The 27,658-nt window shown below is 33.5% G+C and overlaps 1 protein-coding gene across 4 annotated transcripts; it reads right to left on the minus strand.

Annotated features, from left to right (window-relative positions):
* Nucleotides 1-2,897: 2,897 nt before the first annotated feature.
* Nucleotides 2,898-25,532, minus strand: LOC136834933 (probable 4-coumarate--CoA ligase 3). Of its 4 annotated transcripts, none has more exons than XM_067097777.1 (12): nt 25,491-25,532; nt 19,646-19,716; nt 17,988-18,147; nt 15,249-15,456; nt 14,606-14,805; nt 10,890-11,034; nt 9,151-9,305; nt 8,256-8,430; nt 7,686-7,855; nt 5,918-6,073; nt 4,870-5,018; nt 2,898-4,222 (listed from the first exon to the last, which is right to left on the minus strand). In XM_067097777.1, the coding sequence occupies exons 1-12, from the start codon at nt 25,515-25,517 to the stop codon at nt 4,099-4,101; spliced, it is 1,740 nt and encodes a 579-aa protein (XP_066953878.1). In that variant the 5' UTR covers nt 25,518-25,532; the 3' UTR covers nt 2,898-4,098. The 4 variants fall into 4 exon arrangements, with proteins under 4 accessions (XP_066953878.1, XP_066953877.1, XP_066953880.1 ...); XM_067097776.1 differs by having other exon boundaries at nt 14,606-14,808; XM_067097779.1 differs by lacking the exon at nt 25,491-25,532 and adding an exon at nt 25,344-25,462 and having other exon boundaries at nt 14,606-14,808.
* Nucleotides 25,533-27,658: the final 2,126 nt, after the last annotated feature.

Here is a 27,658-nt window from a genome sequence, read left to right on the forward strand (position 1 = left end):
GATTATCTGGCTTCATCCTATGAGGCACTGATGTTATCTAGAGGATTCTAACACCACAATATATATGTAGTATATATACAATTCATAAAACTGTTTAAAAATGCACTCGTATGGTTGCCAACTCTGGAAAAGCAGAAAGAAATGTTGATAATGCTGTATACTGGCATATGCAGGCTGAGAAAGGGTAATTTTGGGGGAGGTCGACTGGGAAAAGAGCTGGAGGTGGGATGGGGCTAGGAGGGTCGTGCAGGATGGTAAAAGATGTGTGGGTGTGCAAGCACACATATTTTCTCCAATCCTTTGCACTATTGGCAGAAACGCATACATCTTTGCACTTAATTCTGGTTTTTGCTTTTGAGTGGCTGACTCAATATGCCTCATGATCACGTCATATGAATTTTTTTTTTGGCTAATTGGCATCAAGCGAAAAGTACCAGTGAACTTTGTAGCAAAGTGTGCTTCTCTCCTTTCTCAGTTTTGCATCAGTTCTTGGTATTTGTGATTTGAATGGGTACAGTGATAAGGAGAGTTGTAATGCTTTCCCCTGAACACAATGCTGTTGTTGTGGTGTTTTTAGCATAGCAGGTGCTGTTATCGCTGAGTGTGGGGCCGTGTGAGCTGTGTATGGCCCCACCACTTCCTAAGAGGGTTATGAAAGTGTTGAAAAAGCTGCAAAGGTTTGGGAGGACTGAAGCTGGCTGCTCAAGGGCATGTATTGTGGAGGTGCATGGCTTGTCCGGCCTACTCTGTAGGTCATCAATATATATATATATATATATATATATATATATTGGATAGTGTCGTGGCACGCCACTCAGATGTCGCGGATTCATGTCTCCCCCAGGGCGATGACAGATCACTGGCTCTGTATCATGTTCAGTTACTGCTGCAGTGTGGGGTCTGCTGTGGGAGGTTGAAACCAACATTCTTTGGAAGCTTGAATTTCAAGTCAGTGGCCTCTGTGTGCTTGCTCCATGGGAACAGGTTTCATCAACTGAAATATAATAATAATAATAATAATAATAATAATAATAATAATAATAATAATAATAATTGAAAGGTTTCTATATAAACGGTCAATCCACTGTTCGGTAGGTCATTGCTTGATCTTTTCTTGTGATTTGCCCCTCATTATGGCAAACAGCAAATATAAACTATATATATATATATATATATATATATATATATATATATATATATATATATATATGTATATATATATTGTTCCAATCTAATGAGGCTTCAGTGTGATGCAAACGACTGGACAAAACTGCCACCATATATATATATATATATACATATATATATATATATATATATATATATATATATATATATATATATATATATATGTATATATATATATATATATATATATATATATATATATATATATATATATATATATGTGTGTGTAAGGTAACAAATAGCAGTGTCACTTCTAGATAGTCGAATATTTAATAAGAACAAGATGGCTAGCAGAAACTTTAGTATATCTAGTTATTAATTTATTTCCATCACCAACGTTTCGGGAACACAGCTCCCATGATCAGGGTTAAAAACAGAAAATAAAAATCCATACAACAGGAATGAGAAAAAAATGGAATATAACAGTAAAGTGTTCTTTTAAAAAGTATTGACTATACATCAATAAGCTTAAAGTTTAACGCAAAATGAAAGGTAATTAGACACGATATTATCAAGCATTTCAACACTACCTTTTACTAAAAAAACGGAATAGTAAAAAGAAGAAAGAAGTGAAAAATGTGCTGAAGTTTCTTAGGCACAATTGAGTTTTCTGTACAGTGTATAATCAAGGCCACTGAAAACAGATCTATTTTTCAGGGGTCTCGGTATAATGCTGTATGAGCTGCGGTCCATGAAACTTTAACCACGGCCTGGTGGTGGCCTGTCCTATATCGCTGCCAGAAGCACGATTATGGCTAACTTGAATCTTAAATAAAATAAAAATTATTGAGGCTAGAGGGCTGCAATTTGGCATGTTTGATGATTGGAGGGTGGATGATCAACGTATCAATTTGCAGCCCTCTAGGCTCAGTAGTTTTTAAGATCTGAGGGCAGACAGACAAGTGCCCACAGAAAAAGTGCAGACAGGGAAAGTGCGGTCGGAAAGACAAAGCCAGCACAACAGTTTTCTTTTCAGAAAACTAAAAACTCAAAGTGGACTTCATTATGGATTTCAATTTTCTGCACTTTTAGCCCTGATGATGAAAATTGTGTTTCCGAAACGTTGGTGATATAAACAAATTTCTAACTAGATGTGCCAAAGTTTCTGCTGGCCATCTTGTTCTTTTATATAGTTGGGTATTTGAAACTTCCCAGATTCATCATCGATGTACTAAATCATATATTCTATACATCGATATTATAGCTGTGGCTTACATTTATGTGTAAATATATAAACACACACTATATATATATATAAAATATATAAATATATATATATATATATATATATATATATATATATATATATATATATATATATACATACATATATATATATATATATATATATATATATATATATATATATATATATATATATATATACATACATACATACATATACATATGTGATATATATACATATATATACACACACATATATATATATATATATATATATATATATACATATATAATTTCTAGGTGCTTAAAAATCAATGCCATCCCCATTACTGCATTTATGAATAGAGCTACCAAATTCAGATACCAATATTTGAAAAGCAGACTACTCTTTTAAAGACAGGAATGTAAAGATTATAAATCTTGGCTCACCATCAAAGTTGTGTTAATAATAATAATAATAATAATAATAATAATAATAATAATAATAATAATAATAATAATAATAATAATAATAATACGCAAGCTCTGTTTAAGAGTTTTATTATTCTTCCCCATTATCGAGGAACACTGGTTCATTACATCTAAGGCTTAAGAAATAACTGAAACAGAATAGACATTTTGAAGCAATCATATAAAATCAGTGTAATTTTATCAGTATGTATTTTTATACTGACAAACCCATCACTATCGCTACATTGGCTTATCGCTCTATATACCACAGGGTTTCACGAAATATATAGAGAGAGAGAGAGAGAGAGAGAGAGAGAGAGAGAGAGAGAGAGAGAGAGAGAGAGAGAGAGAGAGAGTGTCACTGGTTCAGTTACTCCAATATTTATGGCGTTACTCTTGAAGTAATACCTTATTTTTCATTATAAATGAGGTTTTTTTTAGTGCTACTTTGGCTAGTTATTTACGCGTCACCTTCGTGGTGCTAGTACTAGCGGAAGCTCAATGGGACGCCGTGTTCAGTACTAGCCTCTCGGGGATCAAAATATTATATACACCCATTTCTATTTGTGTAGTCGACAAATTTTATATTAATAAACGATATCATTGATTCCCGAGGGGCTAGTACTAAACACGGCGTCCCACTGAGCTTCGGTCGTGTTTAGTACCAGCACCTCTGAGGTGACGCGTAGATATGAAGTCAAAGTAGCAGTTTTTTTTTTTTTTTTTTTTGTCGTACATTGTTACATTCTGAATGTCGATAACGTGGTAGACTTTGGTTCATGAAGAAACCAGTTCGAACTAGTCGTAAGAATAAGCATATCAACACACGCACCCATGCACGCGCGCGCGCGCATATAAATCGATAGGGTTGAAAAGTTACTTTCTCTGCATATGTGGAGCTTGACGGCGTAGCTCATTCTCGAGTCGAACTTAAGCCGAGATTATATGCGTATATATATAATATATATATTTTATATATAATATATATATATATATATATATATATATATATATATATATATATATATATATATATATATATTTATCCATTTATTTATTTGACTAAGCACAATATTGTCTTTCAAACATACACCGTTAAATGCACGTGGGCCACTGGCACGCATGCGCGCGTATAAAATCAATCACTAATCACAAACCACAATGATCCGCAGTGAACGATTCCCCATCCAAACCCCGTAAAAACATGCGCATTTACGTACAGTGCGCATATTTACGTACACAGTACGTAATCCAGCTTGGAAGGAGATAAAGATGTTATTGTGCCATGTTCTTGAGTTCCCTTCTCAGCAGTTTTCCACTGGCCGATTTTGGCAAAGCTTTCACGAAGGTCACTCCTCCCGTCAGCTTTTTGTGAGGAGCCAGTCTGTCTTCTAAGAATCTGTTGGCACCAGGAAAGAGGTTACTGTCATTACTGTCAATTTCTGATGAGTAGGTGTTTCCTTTACGCAACAAAATGACAACGATCCTGCCTAGTAGTTCTCAGAACGTCCATGCTTGTGCAGATTCAGAAAAGGACACAGAAGGTGACAATTATAAATTATAACAGCACATTAGCTGCAAAAGTCGTTAATCTCTGCGTTGAAATGGACATTTCGGGACATTTAGGCAACCTACAGCTTTCAAAAGCGGTAAATAGTAATTTTTATTTATTTTCATTTATTTATTTATTTTTATTTTTTTATTTATTTATTTATTTATTTTCATTGTTCAATTTATTTATTTATTTTTATTTATGACAATTCTTAAAGACAATTCTTAAAGAAATAAAAAAATTTCCGAACTGACTGACGATTCTGCCTAGTAGTTTTCAGAACGTCCATAGTTGTGCAGATTCAGAAAAGGACACAGACGGTGACAATTATAAATTATAACAGCACACTAGCTACACAAGTCATTAATCTCTGTGTTGACCTGGACATTTCGGGACATTTAGGCTACCTACAGCTTTCAAAGGTAGTAAGCAATCAAAATCACATTGTTCAAAATAATTCTTACAGAAATGAAAAATTTTCCAAAGTAACTGACCTGTGAATATCGTCGCCGGAAACACCTTCTTTCGTGATGACGTAAGCCCTCGGGGCTTCTCCCAGACGTTCATGGGGCACTCCTACAACTCCTACATCGAGGACCTTCGGATGCCGACGGAGTACGTCCTCTATCTCCGACGGAGACACCTGATTTATGAATGAGAAACCAACCAGGCGATGGTACAATGTAGAATAGTGTTAGTAGTGGTGAAGGCGCGAGCAGTATTGCGCTAGCTTTTGGTCGACAGAAAACGGGAACGCTGATGAGTTGGCACAACTGTTGTTTCGAAGTGTCTCCAAGCCAATATTTGTTGTCGAACTTGTTTCAAAATGAGAATGCGATGGGGGGAGGGGGCTTATATTTGAGTAATATTATGTAATAAGGCGAATGGACCAGAGTAATTAGATTTCATGAAGGCATGCTTGTCAATTATCACATGAGGTATTATACACACACAATATATATATATATATATATATATACATATATATATATATATATATATATATATATATATATATATATATATATATATATATATATATATATATATATATATAAATCACGATATATCTATATATGATATTTATTTTGAACATTGTTTCTATACATACATACATACATACATACATACATACATACATACATAAACAGTAGTCATATACTATATATATATATCCCTAAATATTTATATTTAGTACTAGCTATATATATATATATATGACTGATATATATATTATATATACAGTAACACACACAGATTATATATATATATATATATACAAATCACACACACACATGATTTTTTGAAATATTTGTATGTATACATATACATACATATATATATACTGTATATATATACATACACGCACACACACACACACACATATATATGTCACTAAAAAAATCACAGGAGATGCACATGATTTAGTAATAAACAGTGGATTTTACTCAACATTGCTTATATCTTAACATCTTTGTCTTATATATAACAGGCCAATTACAGGGCAAAAATCCTACAACCCTACACAGCAATGCCGCTCACCTGAAGTCCTTTGACCTTGATAAGCTCCTTAGTCCGATCAACAATCTTCATAAACCCTTCCTCATCAAAGAAGCCGACATCGCCTGTGTGTAACCAGCCTTCTTCGTCGACTGTGGAAGAAGTGGCCGCTTTGTTTTGGAAGTACCCAGTCATCATCTGTGGAAAACGGTAATTCATTATTAATATTATTATTATTATCGTGTTCTTGAAGGTGATGGCTGCATCAGCGGCATTCAGTTTGTATTGAGTTTTCTCTAGTTAGGGAACTGAAAATCGCCGATAACTGAAAATCGGCGATAATAGAGCCGATCCCTGGTTATCGGCACTGCTATCCGGTTATCGGCGCCGACAACCGGGGATCAGCGCCACCGATAAGGGGGTATCGGTGCCGATAACTGGAGATCGGCGCTTTCGGTGCGGAAAATCTAGTTATCGTCGTCACTAGACAAGCGCCGTAAAACTGGATCGCCAATGACCAGAGACTACCTGTAATTGATTTTTCTGGGTTACTGCATTCTGTCAGTAACATGCTGATATTGGTCATACATGGAGAGGAAAGCAGGTTGCAAATTTGGATGGTTTATTTCCAATGAACACAGTTTATCAAGAACAGGATACTGAAATCGGGAGTTCATCCTCCATACATACTCAATGCTGCTGATGCAGTTATCACCTTCTACACCACATGCTTCAAAGAGGGTTTACTGCCTGTTATCATTATTATTATTATTATTACAAGGAAGCACACCTTTCTTAAACATGTCCTGCATCATTCGAACTGATTTTATATCGGGTCTTCTCAATTTTCCCTACACTAGTTTTCTCTTCCAATATTAACACACAACGAGATTTCAAATGAAAGGACTTACAAAACAATTCTTTACCTTAGGAGATTTCAAATGAATATAGGATACAATTCTTTGCCTCAGGAAACTTCAAATGAAGGATTTGCGAAACAATTCTTTACCCTAAGTGTTTTTAAGTGAATTTTATAGGAAACAATTCTTTACCCCAGTTTTTTCAAGTAAATATATAGGTAAGAATTCTTTACCCAAGGCATTTTCAAGTGAATGATTTAGGAAAAATTCTTTACCCCAGATTTCAAATGAAGGATTTAAGGAACAATTCTTTGCCCCAGGTGATTTTAAGTTAGCATATAGGAAGCACTTCTTTACCCAAAGAGTTTTGAATGACATAGGATACAGCTCTTTACCCAAAGAGTTTTCAAGTAAATGACATATGATACAATTCTTTACACAGAGTTTTCAAGTGAATGATATAGGATACAATTATTTACCTAAAGAGTTTTCAAGTGAATGACATAGGATACAATTCTTCACCTAACGAGTTTTCAAGTGAATGAAATAGGATACACTTCTTTACCCAAAGAGTTTTCAAGTGAACGACATAGGATACAATTCTTCACCTAACGAGTTTTCAAGTGAATGAAAAAGGATACAGTTCTTTAACCAAAGAGTTTTCAAGTGAATGACATGGGATACAATTCTTTACCCAGAGTTTTCAAGTGAATGATAATAGGATACAATTCTTTACCCAAAGAGTTTTCCAGTGAATGATAAAGGATACAATTCTTTACCCAAAGAGTTTTCCAGTGAATGATAAAGGATACAATTCTTTACCCAAATAGTTTTCAAGTGAATGACATAAGATACAATTCTTTACCCACGGTATTTTCAAGTGAATATGTAGTAAACTATTCTTTAATCAGGGCGTTTCCAAATGAATGATATAGGAAACAATTCTTTACCCCGGGAGTTTTGAAACACACTTCCCCAGTGTGACTTGGGGGAAGGACTTCTCCAGTGCTTGTGTTGATGATCTTGGCCGAAATATTTGGCAGAAGTTGGCCACTGGTGCCTAACCTTTCCTTCCCGACGGGAGTCAAGTTCGTGATCAGCATCTCGGTCATTCCATAACCTTTGAAAGTGAAATTTCAATCCTTAGGTGACACTCCAGTTCTTGACAACACAAGAAATTGTTTTTATTTTAGTGTTTTTAGTCATGGGACTATCTAAAATGGCAAAATCGCTGAAGAAGCCATCACTGAATCAAGTGTCCTTGTGATGGAAACAAAACTGTACTGAAACAGTTGCAAAAATGATAACTATATATGCATACCATTCAGCAGAAAAAGATATTTAAATATATATATATATATATATATATATATATATATATATATATATATATATATATATATATATATATATATATATATATATATAAAAAAAGCAATTAGGATATAGTTTAGAAGCGTATACTGCAATATAAGAAAAAGAACTGTCTTGAATGACTGCAACTTCTCTCACTGACTTACCCTCCTGGACAAAGATATCTTCTGAGAACTTGGCTTTGAAGGCCTTTGCTTCGGTGGGCGAAACTGGGGCGGCGCCCACAAGCATCGATTTCACCGAGGACAAGACATCTCTCGTGACTTCGGGAGACTTGACCAAAAAATTGAGGAGGGGAGGCACCAAGTGGATCATGTCGAACTGCGCATATAGAAGAAACATGATTATTAGCAGCGACCTTCCTTCCAGTAGACCCAGGGCAATACAACAAGAATGGTTAAGGTGGGTCACTGAATTTTATGGGGGACAGACTAGCTAATCTCACCTTTACTAACCTATCTTCAACTTACTTAACAGAAAGAATAAGACGAGTCACTGCATTCTATGGGGGACAGACTAGCTAATCTCACCTTTACCAACCTAACTTCAACTTACATGACAGAAAGAATAAGATGAGTCACTGCATTTTATGGGGGACAGGCAAGCTAATCTCACCTTTACTAACTCATCTTCGACTTACTTAACAGAAAGAGTAAAATGAGTCACTGCATTCTATGGGGGACAGACTAGCTAATCTCACCTTTACCAACCTAACTTCAAACTTACATGACAGAAAGAATAAGATGAGTCGCTGCATTTTATGGGGACAGGCAAGCTAATCTCACCTTTGCTAACCTATCTTCAACTTACTTAACAGAAAGAGTAAGATGAGTCACTGCATTCTATGGGGGACAGACTAGCTAATCTCACCTTTACCAACCTAACTTCAAACTTACATGACAGAAAGAATAAGATGAGTCACTGCATTCTATGGGGGATCAGACTAGCTAATCTCACCTTTACTAACCTAACCTCAACTTGCATGACAGAAAGATGGAGCACATCATCAACGAAGCATCTTTGACATGTCAGTACACCTACCTCATGCTTCTTGAGCGTGCTGATGTACAAATTTGGTTCGAAGGCAGGTACAGTGACAAGCTTTGCCCCTGCATGGAGGCCTATGACGCAGTTCACCAACATCCCGTAGATGTGGTAAAATGGAAGGACGCACAGATACTTGCTTCGGTATTTCTCTGTTGAAGAAGAAAATTAAAGTTTATTGGAGCTTCCTTTTAGGTGGCATCGTGAAATCCAACAATTCTACAGCTTTGGGAAGAAAATGATAGTTTATTGTCCGTTATTCAGGTGGCACTGTGAAATCCGTTAAAGCGTAGATTTCTGAAGTTACACTGGATATCAGTGATTCTAAGACTGCAGGCGGCATTGTGAAATCCATTAAACCTGCAGCTCTCAGAAGTTACACTGGATATCAGTGAGTCTAAGATTGCAGGCGGCATTGTGAAATCCATTAAAACTGCAGCTCTCTGAAGTTACATTGGATTTCAGTGATTCTACGACTGCAGGCGGTATTGTGAAATCCATTAAACCTGCAGCTCTCTGAAGTTACGCTGGATTTTACTGATTCTAAGATTGCAAGTGGCACTGTGAAATCCGTTAAAGCGTCAGATCTCTGAAGTTAAACTGGATATCAGTGATTCTAAGATTGCAGGTGGCACTGTGAAATCCGTTAAACCAGCAGATTTCTGAGGTCACAATGGATATCAGCGATTCTAAGATTGCAGGTGGCATTGTGAAATCCGTTAAAACTACAGCTTTCTGATGTTAAACTGGATGTCAGTGATTCCAAGACTGCAGGTGGCATTGTGAAATCCATCAAACATACAGCTTTCTGAAGTTACACTGGATATAAGTGATTCTAAGATTGCATGGTTTTACCGACTGTTTGTACTCTGCTGTTAAAAGTAAGATGTCTTTTCCTAGCTCTGCAAGTCAATCTATCCTTAAAAGGGCATTCTGTGGCTTCCTATGGGATGAAGTTCAACTCTTTTACTTTTCCATTTGGGCATTACAATCTGCTTTCACTTTGATCTGACGTTAAATATCGACAGCCGATATCACTAAAACATATACTGTGCTTCTGACTGGCCGCTGTATCTGAACTGTAATCTCTGGTGGGTGATGAGCAGCATCAGACCACAGGATATCGTCTGTAGATATTTACTATCAGCTAAAAAAAAAAAAGAAACTGTAGGTAGGGTGCCCAATGCAATACAGCTGGGTAGTTGGTTATTTACTTGGCGTTATTTTTCATTACAGGATAACAATAGTTTTCTCACACATTACAAAAATTACAGGCTGTTTGATCGACTATTCGTTCCTTTGTCAGTGCATTCCTACGACGGAGGAATATATCAATACATTACGTAACAGTGTAAAAGGTTAAATGGCTATTTTACAAATCCTTTGCCTACCTGGCGCAACATCAACAACTTCAAGAGCAGCAATAACAATAATAATAATAATAATAAAAATATAATAATAATTTTTAATAATAATAATAATAATAATAATAATTTTTTTGAGCTGAAACAGCTCTCTAGGCTTAATTACTGGCTCCAATCACTCCTGCTTACTTTTCATCACCAGAAATAAATTTCTCTAACTCTTTATTACTGTTGAACTCCGGTCCATGACCGTCTGAAACTCAACCGTCTGCAATAGACAAAATTGAATGCCACATAAACCAAGTTATTTTAAAGGTTATAAGACTACTGAGAACATAAAGTACATACATTCTTTAAGAGCGAAGAACCTACCAGTTGCCATGGGAGTGCAAAACAAAGATGGATGGGTGAACATCCGAATGTTCATCGAAAGGGCACCGTGTGATATTGCCACGCCCTTGGGGTTTCCCGTGGTTCCGCTCGAGTAGGGCATGAGGGCCAAGTCCTTGTTTGATACCTGGATTGGCTGAAACTGTACATAGGCTATGGATGGACTGAGCATATTCAGTTTAGAAGAAACGACATAGAAATGTGTGGACTGACATGAATTAAAATACGATTACAATACATGACGTGGACTGAGCCTTTGCTGAAACTGTACATATGCTACGAACCGAGCATTGGCTGAAACTGTACATAGGCTATGCTCACAATACATGATGTGGACTGAGCATTTGCTGAAACTGATACACATGGCGTGGACTGCTTTGCTGAAACTGTACGATCACAATACATGAAGTGGACTGAGCATTTGCTGAAACTGTACATGAGCTACAATCACAATACATGACGTGGACTGAGCATTTGCTGAAACTGTACATAGGCTACGATCACAATACATGGCGTGGACCGAGCATTTGCTGAAACTGTACATAAGCTACGATCACAATACATGACGTGGACTGAGCATTTGCTGAAACTGTACATAAGCTACGATCACAATACATGACGTGGACTGAGCATTTGCTGAAATAGACTGCGATCACAATACATGATGTGGGCTGAGCATTTGCTGAAACTGTACATGACGTGGACTAAGCTACGATCACAGCATAAACTGTACATAAGCATGGCATGACGACTGAGCATTTGCTGAACTGTACATAAGCTACATGACGTGGACTGAACATAAGACGATCATACATGACGTGGACTGAGCATTTGCTTTACATGATGTTGGCTGAAACTGTTCATAGACTGAGCAATTACTGAAACTGTTCATGAACTACGATCATAGATATCGAATACAAGACCTGAACTAAGTATTTGTTATTTTATGTTTTTAGTTTTTTCCTTTTTAATAATAATAATAATAATAATAATAATAATAATAATAATAATACTATTATTATTATTATTATTATTATTATTATTATTATTATTATTATTATTATTATTATTATTATTATATAATAGAAGACCCTCCTTCATACGAGTTTTACTACAAAATATGGCTGCATCAACAGTTAACTCTATATTTCACTTTCCTTACCTATCATTATTTTTGCTGCCTTGCAAAAAATCATTAACGAGTTTCCCAACATTCATTGTGCAATTCTTACTCCCATATTTATGAATTCCTTTCTTATGCTTATTAATGCATGCACGGGAACTATGAGATGTATGGGATGGATATTCACTAAAGCCAGTTGACCTCTCTCTCTTTCGTTGTAGGTTTACGATCACGACCAGTGTTCAAAGGTCATACCATACAAGGAAGCTTTCGGCCCCATATGCGCATGCGCAGTTTCTACAATGCCTGCCTCCGCCGCTTCAAATGTAAATTAAACCAATAGGCTTTGGCTGTCAATCATTCCCCCATCATTTCTTTGATTTCTTCTCGGCGGACTGAATATTACATGTTTCTGCATACGTCAATTATTCATTTCATATATCTACAGTATATGTGAGACATTCTTATTCAAATGGGTAATTTATTTAATTTCTGAATAATGCCGTCTTTAATACAGATCTAGTTTAGCCGAACCTAAGGTGAGTGAAGAAACGGACGTCTTTACGATTTCCAAATTTCTTTTTATTTTAATGGAGTGTTGCTTTAATTCTTTGGCACATTCCAAAAAGCGAGAATTACACCGCTGCATTTAGCTGTCCAACCTCAATATCTTTCATACTTAAAAAAATGAATTTCTAATGTGATGAAGAGAATTTGTCATTTGATCTTAATGAACGCGGCCTCATCTTCAATATACTGTTAGCTAGATTATTATATTGTTACCTGTATTAAAAATCTTCAATATATTGTTAGCTATATTGAGAATCTTCAATATATTGTTAGCTATATTAAAATTCTTCAATATATTGTTAGCTATATCGAAAATCTTCAATATATTGATAGTTATATTAAAAATCTTCAATATATTGTTATCTATATTAAAAATCTTCAATATATTGTTAGCTATATTAAAAATCTTCAATATATTGTTAGCTATATTGAAAATCTTCAATATATTGTTAGCTATATTGAAAATCTTCAATATATTTTAGCTATATTAAAAATCTTCAATATATTGTTAACTATATTAAAAATCTCCAATATACTGTTAGCTATAAGAAAAATCTTCAATATATTTGATAGCTATATTAAAAAAGTCTTTAATATATTGTTTTTTCGTATATTGAAAATCTTCAATATATTGTTAGCTCTCAGCATTAAAAATCTTCAATATATTGTTAGCTATATTAAAAATCTTCAATATATTGTTAGCTATATTGAAAATCTTCCATAAATTTTAGCTATATTAAAAATCGTCAATATATTGTTAGCTATATTAAAAATCTTCAATACATATAATGTTAGATATAAGAACAGACTACATAGTTTTATGACCCAAGGTCTTTAAGAAGTATTTATACAAGTAGAGATGATTTTTTTTCGTAAAATATCTAATAAATAAATTAATGCCGATAAGCATCATTGCTTTTTTCTCAGCATCTTTACCAGAGAATTTTACATTAATGAAAAACTTCAGTAATTTCCGTTGGCTGATTTGGATGGTATGGGTAATTGATCTTTATGAATTTATTCATTAATTTTTTTTAATAAGTGAGATCTCTTCTGAATTTCCGTTTAATTCCTCTTACTTCCTAATGAGCACCATATTCTTTGGAAGCTTGAATTTCAAGTCAGTGGCCCCTGTGGTGGGCTAGTTCCATATCAGCAAGTTCATCTTTTGAATAATAATAATAATAATAATAATAATAATAATAATAATAATAATAATAATAATAATAATAATAATAATAATAATAATATACACGAAAGTTTGGACACCCAAACCGTAATCTAACGAACATCGATCGATGGTACAGAACCTGGACCCCTCCATAAGCTTCCAAAGGGCAATTTCATCATAAATATAAAGCTTCTGTTTTCTTTCAAAAACCTTGTCAAGAATAATGCAGCCCTCTTGCCCAAAGAAACACAGTGGGCTGGTCATCTTTTAAAGGGATAAGGGAGCTGATGTGGACCCCTGCACTCTACAAACCCAATGGCTGAGTCTTGGTAGCTGAATAATTGCTAAATGCTGAGGTGCTGGGCGAGTGCAATCAATGCAATACACAACCAGAAATCAATGCATAATAAAAATCGTGCGATAAACCGTGCAATTAACAACATTGGGAAGGAGAAACAACACTCAACATTACAATAAACTAGTGCAATCAAAACAATAACCACGTGCAGTCAGTGCAATAAACAACTGCAATGAATAAGCAAGCGAAATGAATGAAATACCTAAGTGAAATAAGTGCAATAACCAAGTGCAATCAATTCAATAAACAAGTGCAATCAATGCAATAAGTGAAATCAGTGCAATCAATTCAATAAACAAGTGCAATTAATGCAAAAAACAACCAACAGTATCGGCCAGTTACTGACTAACATCGTTGCCTCCATAATAATAATAATAATAATAATAATAAGATAAATAATAATAATAATAATAATAATAATAATAATAATAATAATAATAATACAAGACCATTTCTTAAAGCAAGGTTCAACTTACTTCGACCACATCAGCACTGGGAGTCTTGGGGTCTTCCAGTATCTTCAGGAGGTCCAGAGCTCCTGGAATCCTGGAAGGGCCGTTCATGACGACTGGCAGAGGGCTCTTCTGGCGTTCAAGGGAGCTCATGACTTTGGAGTCCAGAGATGGAGCCGAAACCAGGAGTTTGGCTTTGCTGTCGTTCAACTGCCTGTCCAGTTCTTCTGGAATGGTAAGATTATTATTATTATTATTATTATTATTATTTCAAAGTAACTAATGGTAAAAAAGTAAACACACTTCAAAGTGACTAATGGTAAAAAGTAAACACACTTTAATATATACACATACTCTTTATATATGCATACACATATATAACACGCATATACATGTATATACATACATGAATACACATATATATATATATATATATATATATATATATATAATATTGTGTGTGAGTGTATTTATGTATGTATATACGTGTCTGAGTGTATGTTTGTATATGTGTATGCATATACTAATATGTGCTTATATATATATATATATATATATATATATATATATATATATATATATATATATATATATATATATATATATATATATATATATATATATATATATATATATATATATATATATACAAACATATTTGTCTTACCTGATGTGTAATGATTACTGACAGTTGTGACCACTACACCTACACTTATGGACCCGAACAGTACAACAGGGTACTCTGGGCAGTTGGGCATGTAAACGGCAATAACATCACCTTTGCTTATGCCCAGTCTCGTCAGGAATCCTGCCCACCTGGAGACTGTTTCCAGCAAGTGGTCGTAAGTGTAGCTTTTTCCAGTCACGGCACATTCCTGGAATGGCAAAGAAGAAGTCGTGATGGAAAGTCTGATTTCGTCCAGAGGAATGAGGTTTCCTGGTGAGTTTTTAAATGAGTAATGGGTTTTTCATAATGAGTTTTAGGTGAGTTTTTAAATGTGTTTTATAGTGAGGTTTTCCAGTGAGTTCTTAAATGTGCTTTTATATTGAGTTTGGGAAATTAATTTTTATGGTGAGTTTTTGAATGAGTTTCTGAAAAAGTTACAAGTTTTTACAATGTGTTTTTAAGCGAGTTTTTTTTTTATATTGGTTTAAATGAGTTTTATGATGAGTTTTAAATGAGTTATGAGTTTTTAAGGGAGTTTCTAACGAGTTTTTAAATGAGGATTTATAACGGTTTTAAACGAATTTTTATAGAGTTTTTATGATTTTTTAAATGAGTTTTTAATGCGCTTTTACAGTGAGCTTTTAAACAAGTTTTTATAATGGGTTTAAAATGAGTTTTTATGATTTTTTATGACAGTATTTATAATGACTGTTTAAGTAAGCTTTAATAATGAGTTTCTAAAGGATTTTTGAAGTGATTTTTTTGAATGAGTTTTTAAATCAGTTTTAAACGAGTGTTCATGATGAGTGGGTGTTTAAACGAGTTTTCATGATGAGTGGTTGTAAGTGTAGCTATTTCCAGTCACAGCATCTTCCTGGAATTGCAAAGGAATCGTGATGTATAACGTCAGATTTTGTCATGACTGAGTTTTAATGGTGAGTTTTTGAATGAAGTTTTTAAATGAGTTATCAAATGAGTTATGAGTTTTTACACTGAGTTTTTATGAGTGTTCAATGAGTTTTTATAATGAGTTTTAAAAAGTTTTTATGATTTTTATAATGAGTTTTCAAATGAGTTTTTGATTTTAAAAATGATTTCTGTAATGACTTTTCATGACGAGTTTTTAAATGAGTTCTATAATGAGTTTTTATGATGAGTTTTTATAATGAGCTTTTAAATGAATTTTACGACGATGTGGCACTACAGATTAGATATAAAATATGACTTAGATTTATGAAATTCAGAGCTGAAGACAGTGAAAAAGAGGGAGTAAGAGTGGCTGGACAGCAAAATAAAGAGATCTTCTAGGAAATAAAGGAGATGAAGTAAATGGATTCGTGCAGATTTACATTTTGCTGTCCAGCCACTCTTACTCCCTCTTTTTCACTGTCTCCAGCTCTGAATTTCATAAATCTAAATCATATTTTATATCTTCAATGCCTTTATATATAAGTATTAGAGATAAAGTTATATAGAGATTGTATTTTAATGAAGAGTTCAACTATAAATCCGTAATCAGTATTAACACGCACATTATAGAAACTCATTTAAAAACTCATTGTAGGAACTAAATATAAAATCTCACTATAAAAACATAAAAACTCATTATAAAAACTCATCATGAAAACTCATTTAAACTCATCATGAAAACTCATTTAAAAACTCACCATGAAAAATAATTTAAAAACTCATCATGAAAAATAATTTAAAAACTCATCATGAAAACCCATTCACTCATTTAAAAACTCATCATGAAAACTCATTTAACAACTCATCCTGAAAACTCATTTACGCATTTGAAAACTCATCATGAAAACTCATTTAAAAACTCATCACGAAAACTCATTCAACTTTCTGTTGAAGCTAAGGATTTTCATCTGATTTTTATCCACTGTCTAATGCTCCAATTTGTTTTGCTTCTTACATCTCTATTCACGTTTCGTTTGTGTGTTTTTATCGACCCCGTTTCACTTCTCTTTCCCTTTTACCGAATATGAGAATTGTTTTTGTTAGTTTGAAGTTAGCAAATGAATAAGTGCTCTCTGCTTTAGGTACACATTGTTAATGATACTACTATTGCAAATAGGACTGCCACTTCTACCTCTAATAATAATAATAATAATAATAATAATAATAATAATAATAATAATAATAATAATAATAGTAAAACTTACAATGGCAGTTTGAGATCTATATCTTTGTAAATGTTCGATAACTGTTTGAACAAGGTTTCCTATTAATAATAATAATAATAATAATAATAATAATAATAATAATAATAATAATAATAATAATAATAATAAGAAACCTTACAATGGCAGTTTGAGATCCATACCTAATAATAATAATAATAATAATAATAATAATAATAATAATAATAAAACTTAAAATGGCAGTTTGAGATCCATACCTTATAATAATAATAATAATAATAATAATAATAATAATAATAATAATAATAATAATAATAATAATAATAATAAAAACTTAAATGGCAGTTTGAGATCCATACCTATAATAATAATAATAATAATAATAATAATAATAATAATAAAACTAATAAAAACCTGGCAGTTTGAGATCCATACCTTATAATAATAATAATAATAATAATAATAATAATAATTAAAATGGCAGTTTGAGATCCAACCTAATAATAATAATAATAATAATAATAATAATAATAATAATAATAATAATAATAATAATAATAATAATAATAATAATAAGAAACCTTACTATCGCTGTTTGAGATCCATATCTTTGGAAATGTTCGAAAACTGTCCGGACAAGATTCCCCGAAGGCTGGGGAACTTCAGAGAAAGGAGACTTCACGACGTTGCCATGGGAACCGCTTTCTCTCGAACTCAGACACCGGGGCAGGTCCCGAAACAGAATCCTGAGCAAAGGATTTAGGATTATGAGTCAGATGACATAAAACAAGTAAAAAAATGCGCCTAAGTTTCTTCGGCGCAATCGAGTTTTCTGTACAGTGTATAATGCTGTATGAAACTCTCAGCCACGGCTCATGAAACTCTCGGCCGCTGTCCATGAAACGTTCAGCCACAGCCCGGTGATGGTCTGTGTTGCTGGCACTTATAGCAGTGCCAGACGCACGCTCATGCCTAACTTTAATCTTGAATAAAATAAAAACTGCTGAGGTTAGAGGGCTGCAATTTGGTATGTTTGATGACTGGAGGGTGGATGATCAACATACCAATTTGCAGCCCTCTCGCCTCAGTAGTTTTTAAGATCTGACGGCGGACAGGACAAGTGCGGACGAACAGATAAATAGCCATCTCAATAGTTTTCTTTTAAAGAAAACTAAAAAACTAAGAATAATGTATATTCAAAAGTTCAAGCGAAGATGCAATGCATTACTACCCTAAGACTATTCTCCTTGCATTTTAATACATTTTTATCTATTTATTAATTTTTATCTTTTTTAAGAAGTGAAGAGACTTTCACCATGAATTTATTGCGGTCTTGACGTCATTATATGTCATTCCCCCTCTGGAAAACAGGGAGACATTACTATTAGTTTTGTTTTATATTAGCTGATATTTTCTCCTACAATAAAACTAAGAATAATGTGTCAGTTTTTCCAGAGGGATAAGTAACATTTAGGATATAATATCTGATAACGGCATTTGGGAGTTGTCAGATAATGTGAAATACAACTAAGTATAACGTGTATATTTTTCCAGAGGGCTAATCGGTATATAATATCAGATAATATAAAATACAACCAAAAATGATGTGTCAATTTTTCCCGAGGGATAAATAACATTAAGGAGATATCAGCTAATATAAAATATAACTAGGAATAACATCTCCATATTTTCCAGACGGGTCATGACATTTAACGAATGAATTTATGGTGAAAGGTTCTGCTGACGAAGCCCGAACAATCTTCCAGTAAAAACCGAATGGGAAATATTTTAAACTTGTCAAAAGAGGAAATATGAAAAACTGCAAGCAGTGTTTCCACAAAGTTTACGAACTTAACTTCGACTGAAATTACAGGACTGAGCTGAGTTCTTACATTAGGAAAATATAGAATAAAACTGATTATTTACGTTTTCCAAACAAGGAAATGTTCAAGAATATGATCTCATGTGGGCAAGTTCAGGGAACACTTTCATCTGAAGCTACTGGACTTGATTTATTATGGGAAAATATGAAAGAAAATTATTTTCATTTTCCAAACCATAGAAATAAGCAAGAAAATTACTTTCAAATTCTAGATTTTACTAAATGTCACCTTATTTTAGTTTTATTAAAATTTTAAAAAAATGTCAAAGTTATAAGAGCATGTAAGTCTTGAAGAATGTCATACTATATAATACTAAATGTTATTGAGAATTTCCTTAATTATTTATGATAAAATTCCTAACCTGGCATTCTTCCAGGTCCTTCCAGGCCTCATCCAGGGATTATGCAGGAGGGTTATCATTGCAGACGTTCTCTGGAAGAAAGAAAAGGAACATATATAAACCTAGAAATGTGTTGAGATATAGAGAACTATAAGAAAAAAAAATAAACAATAAATATGTGGAGATATATAGACAACTACAAAAACTGCAATTACAAAGTTTAATTCCAGTTTTATAGATTTCACTATAAAACGTATATATGTTGGGATACTATTATAGTTTTCATTTTCCATGCATGAGCAGTTCGTTTTCAACTTTCATCTAATATAGACGTTAAGGTTCTATCCAGGGTAAGAAATATGAAACACGAACAAACGCAACACATACATATATAGACATGATACATATACATACATGTATATATATATAAATAAATATATATAAATAAATATATATATATATATATATATATATATATATATATATATATATATATAGAGAGAGAGAGAGAGAGAGAGAGAGAGAGAGAGAGATTATCAGACTATCAGTTAAACATCTATCTATCTATCTAGAGATCTATATATAGATATATATATATATATTTATACATTATTCACGTTCCATATCATTAAAATTATCTATCTATCTTTCTATTTAAGTTCAAACTGAACTGCGTATGCATCTGTAATTGTAATAAATATAAAACGATATTTAGTGACGGCCAACCTCCGCCAAGGCATATGACCGCAAACAAAGGGTCACTGATACAGTCCGCATGTTAAACAAATTATCGCCAGTCACGTGACCCGCCTTTTGTCATATTTCCTTAAAAATCCTACACAGTTTTTGAAATCGTTTCTGTAAACTTAGGATGTTTGTCAAAGGGGATAAATCTATGCCATATCTATCCAATTGGTCTGTTCGCTCCTGCCAATGGGAGGGAGCCGTCCCCCTCACCCCCCCCCACCCGCCCCCGCCCACAGCTTCGCCAATGAAAATAATAATAATCTTCAATTGGCAAACAAGATTTATCGCTGCCATAAGAGATAAGATGTATGATGGACTTGACTTTAGAGACCTATTAAACATCGATTGGATGTTCTATTAGGTAGAATAATAACGTATCACAAGGGTAATATAAATGTATATATATGTATATAAATACACATACATATATTTATATTACTCTTATGACACGTGATTATTCTACCTAATAATAGGACATCTATCACGATGTTTGATCGGTCATTTACCACCCAGAGATAAATTGAGTGGCTGCATCAAGATAATCGACTCCACCATAGCATCTTATCCATTTTGACAACGATAAATCTTGTTTGGGAATTGAAGATTATATATATATATATATATATATATATATATATATATATATATATATATATATATATATATATATATATATATATATATATAACCAGGGGGTGTTAAACAGTGGGCCTATAACTGCACACTGGCCATGTCTTAAAACGGAACTTCTCCAATGGCTGTCGGCCTATTCAGCGCCAGCCTATGAGCCTATTTTACTAACCTTAATAAATATATATATATATATTATATATATATATATATATATATATATATATATATATATATATATATATATATTAATAGTTAAAACATTATACAATCATTATTGGCTGACAAAGCTGAGTAAAGGTGACAGTAAGAGACAATTGATAAAATCTTTAAAATGATTTCCAATAGCATATAAACTGCTTCGTGGGTAAAACGGAAACTGAACAGTATTAATTAAAAATGAATTATTGAATAAGTCATATCAAAAGCAAGGGATAAGATGAATTATCAAGTTTAAGATCTGGTTTTCTAAGAAACATCTCTATGAACTCGGAGAATCTCAATAACGATTCTTCATGAAAAGTACCAAGAACACTAAAATTTTCTAAATCTTCTACCTGTATTACATTGCTCTATGTGCTGTAAAATCGGTGAACTGGTTGGTATGGCCAGCAAGCAAGCAACCAGTACGAGGAGGGGGAAATGTCTTAATGTTCTGAAGATCTTGTCCGGACTGACCTCTTTGACTGGCCAATGTAGGTGGTGACACAGACGTCACACATGCAAACATAGGTGATGGCAGACAAGGGGTCTGAAGGTAGTTTATCCTTATGGTTCAACAAAGCTTGAATAGTACGGTTGCTGGTAAATGATAACTTGGGGTTAATGTGGGGAAAGCTATATTTTTATTCTTGTAACGCATTTAGAACGGGGTCACTTATATATGACAGTTTAAAAGATATAATCGGTTTATCAACCCTTGGTATATCTATTTTGCTACTTATACTGAGAGATTTATTTAGGAACTTTTTTTTATTTCTTTATACATTATGTTATTAGGATAGTCATTATTTTTGAAAAATAGTTTAAACGAAATTTTATTTCTGAGTCAAATGACTGCCAATGCTCTATGTATTAATGTCTTTATGTTATTTATTTATTTTAAGGTTAAAGCATGTAACAATTGCTACTGATACTGAGAGATTTACATACGCCAACATATTTCCGTGTTTTCATGAAAAAAGATGGCTTGTTGATTGCCCCCTAGGGCTTAAACCAATCATTTATCACAGGTATGTTGACACACATTTTTGGTTTTCACGCATCTAAGTCACGTAGAGCAGTTCCATAATTACTTCGTTCCTCGTTGGACGAATCGGTAGAGTTCTCGGCTAGCACTCTGCTAGACCCGAGTTCGAGTCTCCGGCCGGCCAATGAAGAATTAGAGGAATTTATTTCTGGTGACAGAAATTCATTTCTCGGTATAATGTGGTTCGGATTCCACAATAAACTGTAGGTCCCGTTGCTAGATAACCAATTGGTTCTTAGCCACGTAAAATAAATCAAATCCTTCGGGCCAGCCCTAGGAGAGCTGTTAATCAGCTCAGTAGTCTGGTTAAACTAAGCTTAACCTAACTCCATAATTACTTAAATAGTATACACCCTTGCATTCTGCTTACCGTGGAACTTGAATGAAAATAATATTCTTAACTTTTTAGATGTAAGCATTACCAAACAGGAAGTCACTCTTTAAATTTTAGCATTTTCAAAAAGTCCACTTTTACCGGTCTTGGGACGAATTTCCAAAGTGTTGCATTCTTTAATTTCATAATAAATAACATAAAGACATTAATGCATAAAGCATATTCTCTCTGCAGTTCCTGGCAGTCATTTGACTCAGAAATAAAATTTCTTTTAAACTATTTAAAAAAATAATGCTTATCCTAATAACATAATATATAAAGAAATAAAAAAAGTTCCTAAATAAAACTCGTAGTATAAGCAGCAAAATAGATGTATCAATGGTTGATAAACTGACTATGTATTTTAAACTGTCGTATGTAGGTGTCCCCGTTCTAAATACGTTACGAGAGGACTAAAAAAATATAGCTTTCCTCACACCAACCCCAAGTTAACATTTATCAAGAATCGTACTATTCAAGCGTTTTTAAACCATAAGGATAAACTGCCCTCAGACCTTTTGTATGGTATCACCTGTATTTACAAGTGTGACGCTTGTGGCGCCACCTACATTGGCCAGTCCAAGATCTTCAGAACATTATGGTATTTCTTCTCCCCTCGTACTGGTTGCTTGCTGGCCATACCAACCAGATCACCAATTTTACAGCATATAGAGCAATGTAATACAGGTAGATTAGAAAAGCTCAGTGTTTTTGTTTTTTTTTAACGAAGAATCATTACTGAGAATCACAGAGTTGACAGAAATATTTCTTAGAGAAGCACATCTTATGCTTGAGAAATCAGCTCGTCCCTTGCTTTTGATATAACTTATTCAATAATTCATTTACAACGTAAACCCTTCAACTTGTGCTTTACCCACGAAGCAATTTATATGCTACTGGAAATCATTTTAAAGGCTGCATCAGTTATTACTATAATCTTTTGACTATTAAAATACAGTAATGTCTCTTTTAGGCTCCAATATGTTGTTATGAAGAAGCGACGAAACGAGTCGCAAATAAAATGTGGCGGTTCTTAACCCGAGCTCTTCTTTTCCTGCTGAGACTGAGATTTCCAAAACATGTCTACTTTCACTATATACACATACACACATATATATAGACATACATATGTGTGTGTCTGTGTGTATACATTTGTGTGGCAACTGACTTTTCTTAACAAAACGTCTGTCAATGTACAGTAGATGCCGAAACGCTTTACGTTTGTGAATAGAAAAAAAAACATCAGGTTATTTGTGACAAACATTCACACTCACAAACACATACACATACACGTATCAATATATACATATACTGTATATTACCCTTTTTATTCCTCTCGTACCTCATTTTATTTAAACCTTCTTTAATTCAGCTGGAATATAATTTTAAACAGGTTATTGCAAGGTATATCGTGCAGTGTTTATCAATAATAACCTTGTTACCATTGAATAGTATTGTTATTTAATCGGTAAAAAAATTAATACCAAAGAATTGTATCACCTTTGTTTAAGTAAAAAATACCAGAGAATGTTCACCTGCTGTTGGTTGTTTGTTTAAAACGAATAACATTGCTTAACAAACATAGTACGAAATCGACATGAGGCGACAGTTGGTTAGGCCTATAGTTACAGCTGGGAAGCGACGCAGAGCGTCCGTTTCACGACGCACAAGATGTCTGAATCAGACATGTTGTTTTTCAGTCACATTCAGCAGTCTGAATAACTGCAGGCACCATCTGGGTAGCCGGCTGAACGGAGCGTCTTTGCTAGTGGACAAAGATTAATTTTTTTTTTTTTATCTCAGGGTCTGACGGCCGAAGTTACTTGAAAAAGGTGCGGATCGGTTCTCAATGTCATTGACCTTAGCATAGGCTCTTTGGGCGCATTCGTGGCCGCTTGTATCATTATTGTTTTGCTCGTCATTGTGTGCAAAATAGTACTAAAATTGTTTATGATAACACTAGGTGGGAAAATAAAGCTCTAAACTTTAAAACGATAATTTTATGTTATATCGATTTTTCTGTAGCAACCATTTTTGCAGCGGCATATATATATATATATATATATATATATATATATATATATATATATATATATATATATATATATATATAATGCACACAATTGCATAATAGCGTTCGAAATGAATGTATAATTGTACATTTTAGAATATAACTAAAATTTAAAGTGATTTTAAGCTGTAAAAAAAAAAAAACATGCAAAAATGCTGAAAAATTTGTGTACTAGATACACACAATTCGTATAAAACACTTTTGTTTGGAAATGAACATCAATTAAAGTGTTTTTTTAACCTAATAAATGCATTTAAAAAAGAGAAAAAAGCAGTTATTTTTGGCAATATTCAAAATGCGAATATATTAAAAAAATTGGATTTTTTTGTACATAAAGCACAAGAGAGGAGCTAATTTTTAAGACCAACCCCGGCTTCCTAGCTCTTTTCATTCAAAAGTTATCGCGTGTTGAATATTGCCAAACCTAAACCGCTTTTTTCCTCCACTTTAATTTTGTTGCTTACCTTCCTCTGCAACTAACCGCCAATTTTGGATAAACACCTATGGTATTTCGTATTTCCCAGTAAATCTACGTAGACAAAAATAACTATATCATACCTTTAGTTATTCGAAGTATATTTCGCTTCTAAATGTGGGAATACCTCTATGCACTTAGCAATTAAACTGTGTAGATGAAGCGTTCACTTACATTTCACTTAGAGCGTTCACCTAATGCAGTGTTGTTGATGCTATGCTGTCCGCCAGCCGAGTCCAAGCGACTCAGAGTACAACGAGTGGTTGCCACTTTCTAATTTTATTTTCAAATTCTCAGACTACAAAATCTTTGTTGGCCTACCATATGACACGTAGAACTCTTGCCCATCTTCTGGACTATCTGCAGTCACCTGACTTCGATTCGATCAGTACTTTACAGCAGAATGAAAATAGCGATGACTTTGAAGCCAACATGGCTAATCAACGACAAAATAAAAGGGAAAAGATATGTAGTACGCAGTCGAGATATTGTGGGAATCAGTGGTCGCCCTGAGGTATTTTTGCTTGACCTTGGGTGTGCTACGATTCTTCTCTTCTCTGATAATGATTTTCTAAACACATTTGGTATTTTTGCAATGCATGTTTGTGTATGTGTTTGTGTGAATGCTAGTGTATGTGCGGTGTGCTTGTACAATTATTATTATTACGATATTGATTCCATAATGCGTCTGACATATTGAAGAAGACATTAAAATTTTGTTGTCAAGTTCTCTTCGCACAACGCGAATATCTTTTTTTTTTTTTTGTACCTTATCTTTTTCGTTAAACCTCTTATTCAGTTACTATTTAACCCCACGATTAGTTATCTACGCCGCTGAAATAACCCTCAAATCATATTAACCTAGTTTCATACTCGTATAATGAACAAGAGAACAACAGATATTATAATTTAAGGCAAAAACTGATACATGAGTCTAGTCCATTTTCTACGAGGTGATAGGTACAACGACCAGCTACTACTGGTTCTGCCTGTCCGTACCATAAACAGCAACAGAGAACCCGGGTGCAAAAGATGAACGAAGATTTTCTTATTGTTTCGCTCTTTCAGGCGTCCGGTAGCAGATCAGACCAGATATTGGTGATCATTTCCGGCGCTCCTGTGTTTTCAAGTTCTTATAAACAGTGGTTTAACTATGAGTTGCTAATTTCGGACAAATGTGGTGTCACTTTTTTTGTGTGTTAATTCTATTAGAATTTATAGTTACGGTGTCTTAGACCTAAACGGGTTCTTTTCGATCATGTTGAAAAAAAAAAAAAAAAAAAGTGATTTCATAGCTCCAATGATTAGTACCATTTTCCTTGAGTCAGTTGGACCTAATATTCATCCTTTTTGGGGAGAAGGGAAACATTACAGCATTACGCCAGGTACAAAGTTCGTCTTCAATCTTCTCAGAGCACAGACCAACTTAATTTAATATAGGCCTATTTCATACACCCCTGTTTTATCTGGTGGCCGGTAAAAAAGTCACAGGAAAAAATGTCACAAAAAGTCACAATTTCGTCTAGGGAAAAAAAGTCACAAGAAAAACAGTCACATTAATTAATGCTGGCCGGTAACAAAGTCGCAGGGAAAAGTTCACAATATTTCTTGGGGGTCATTACCTTTATGATATTTACAGTCTATGTTTTTACGGTCATAAACACGCCGCATAGGTGGATACATAGGCTACATGTTAAAACCCTTGGGGGTTACTATTTAGGAAAGATTGGTGTGACTTTTTTTCCAGTGACTTTTTTTTACCTAGATTCATTTTATCTAACGGTGTGCCTTGGTACTAGTGATTCTCTCTTGTCAATATCTGAAGTCTCACAAAGTGCTCTCGATAAGGGCCCAGGAGCGCACTGATAGGTCTAGATTTTGTGGAGCAGACTTTGACCGTGTGAATCATGAAACACACATCTACAAGCTAAAGTTATTGGGAAAAGATGGATCTTCAGAGAATGTTTGATCTTTCATTAATATTTTAGGTAGAAACCCAAAATGGTACGTGTTGATGGCCAGTAACTGCAGAGCACCAACTGTGTCCGTGAACTTTTTACATAGTTTAATTGTTAAAGATATAGAGTTATGGAGTTATCCCTGAAAAATACGAAAACATCGCAGATGTTTATAAACTGAGGTCTGCAGTCATATGTTTTGAATTACATTACATTGATTGAAAAAATCGTTAGGAATAAAAATGGCTATATATATATATATATATATATATATATATATATATATATATATATATATATATATATATATATATATATATATATATATATATATAAGCATATATATATAACACTTATAACTATTATTATAAAATTATTGATTAATCAAGTGAAAATAATAAAATAATAACAATGAATAATAATAATAATAATAGTTCAACTTTTTTGTTATAAAGTCATTTTATTGAGGAATAATAATAATTTTAATAATAATAATAATAATAATAATATATAACTAAATAATAAAAGTCA

The sequence above is a fragment of the Macrobrachium rosenbergii genome, chromosome 54, assembly GCF_040412425.1.
Source record: "Macrobrachium rosenbergii isolate ZJJX-2024 chromosome 54, ASM4041242v1, whole genome shotgun sequence".
Classification (NCBI taxonomy): domain Eukaryota; kingdom Metazoa; phylum Arthropoda; class Malacostraca; order Decapoda; family Palaemonidae; genus Macrobrachium; species Macrobrachium rosenbergii.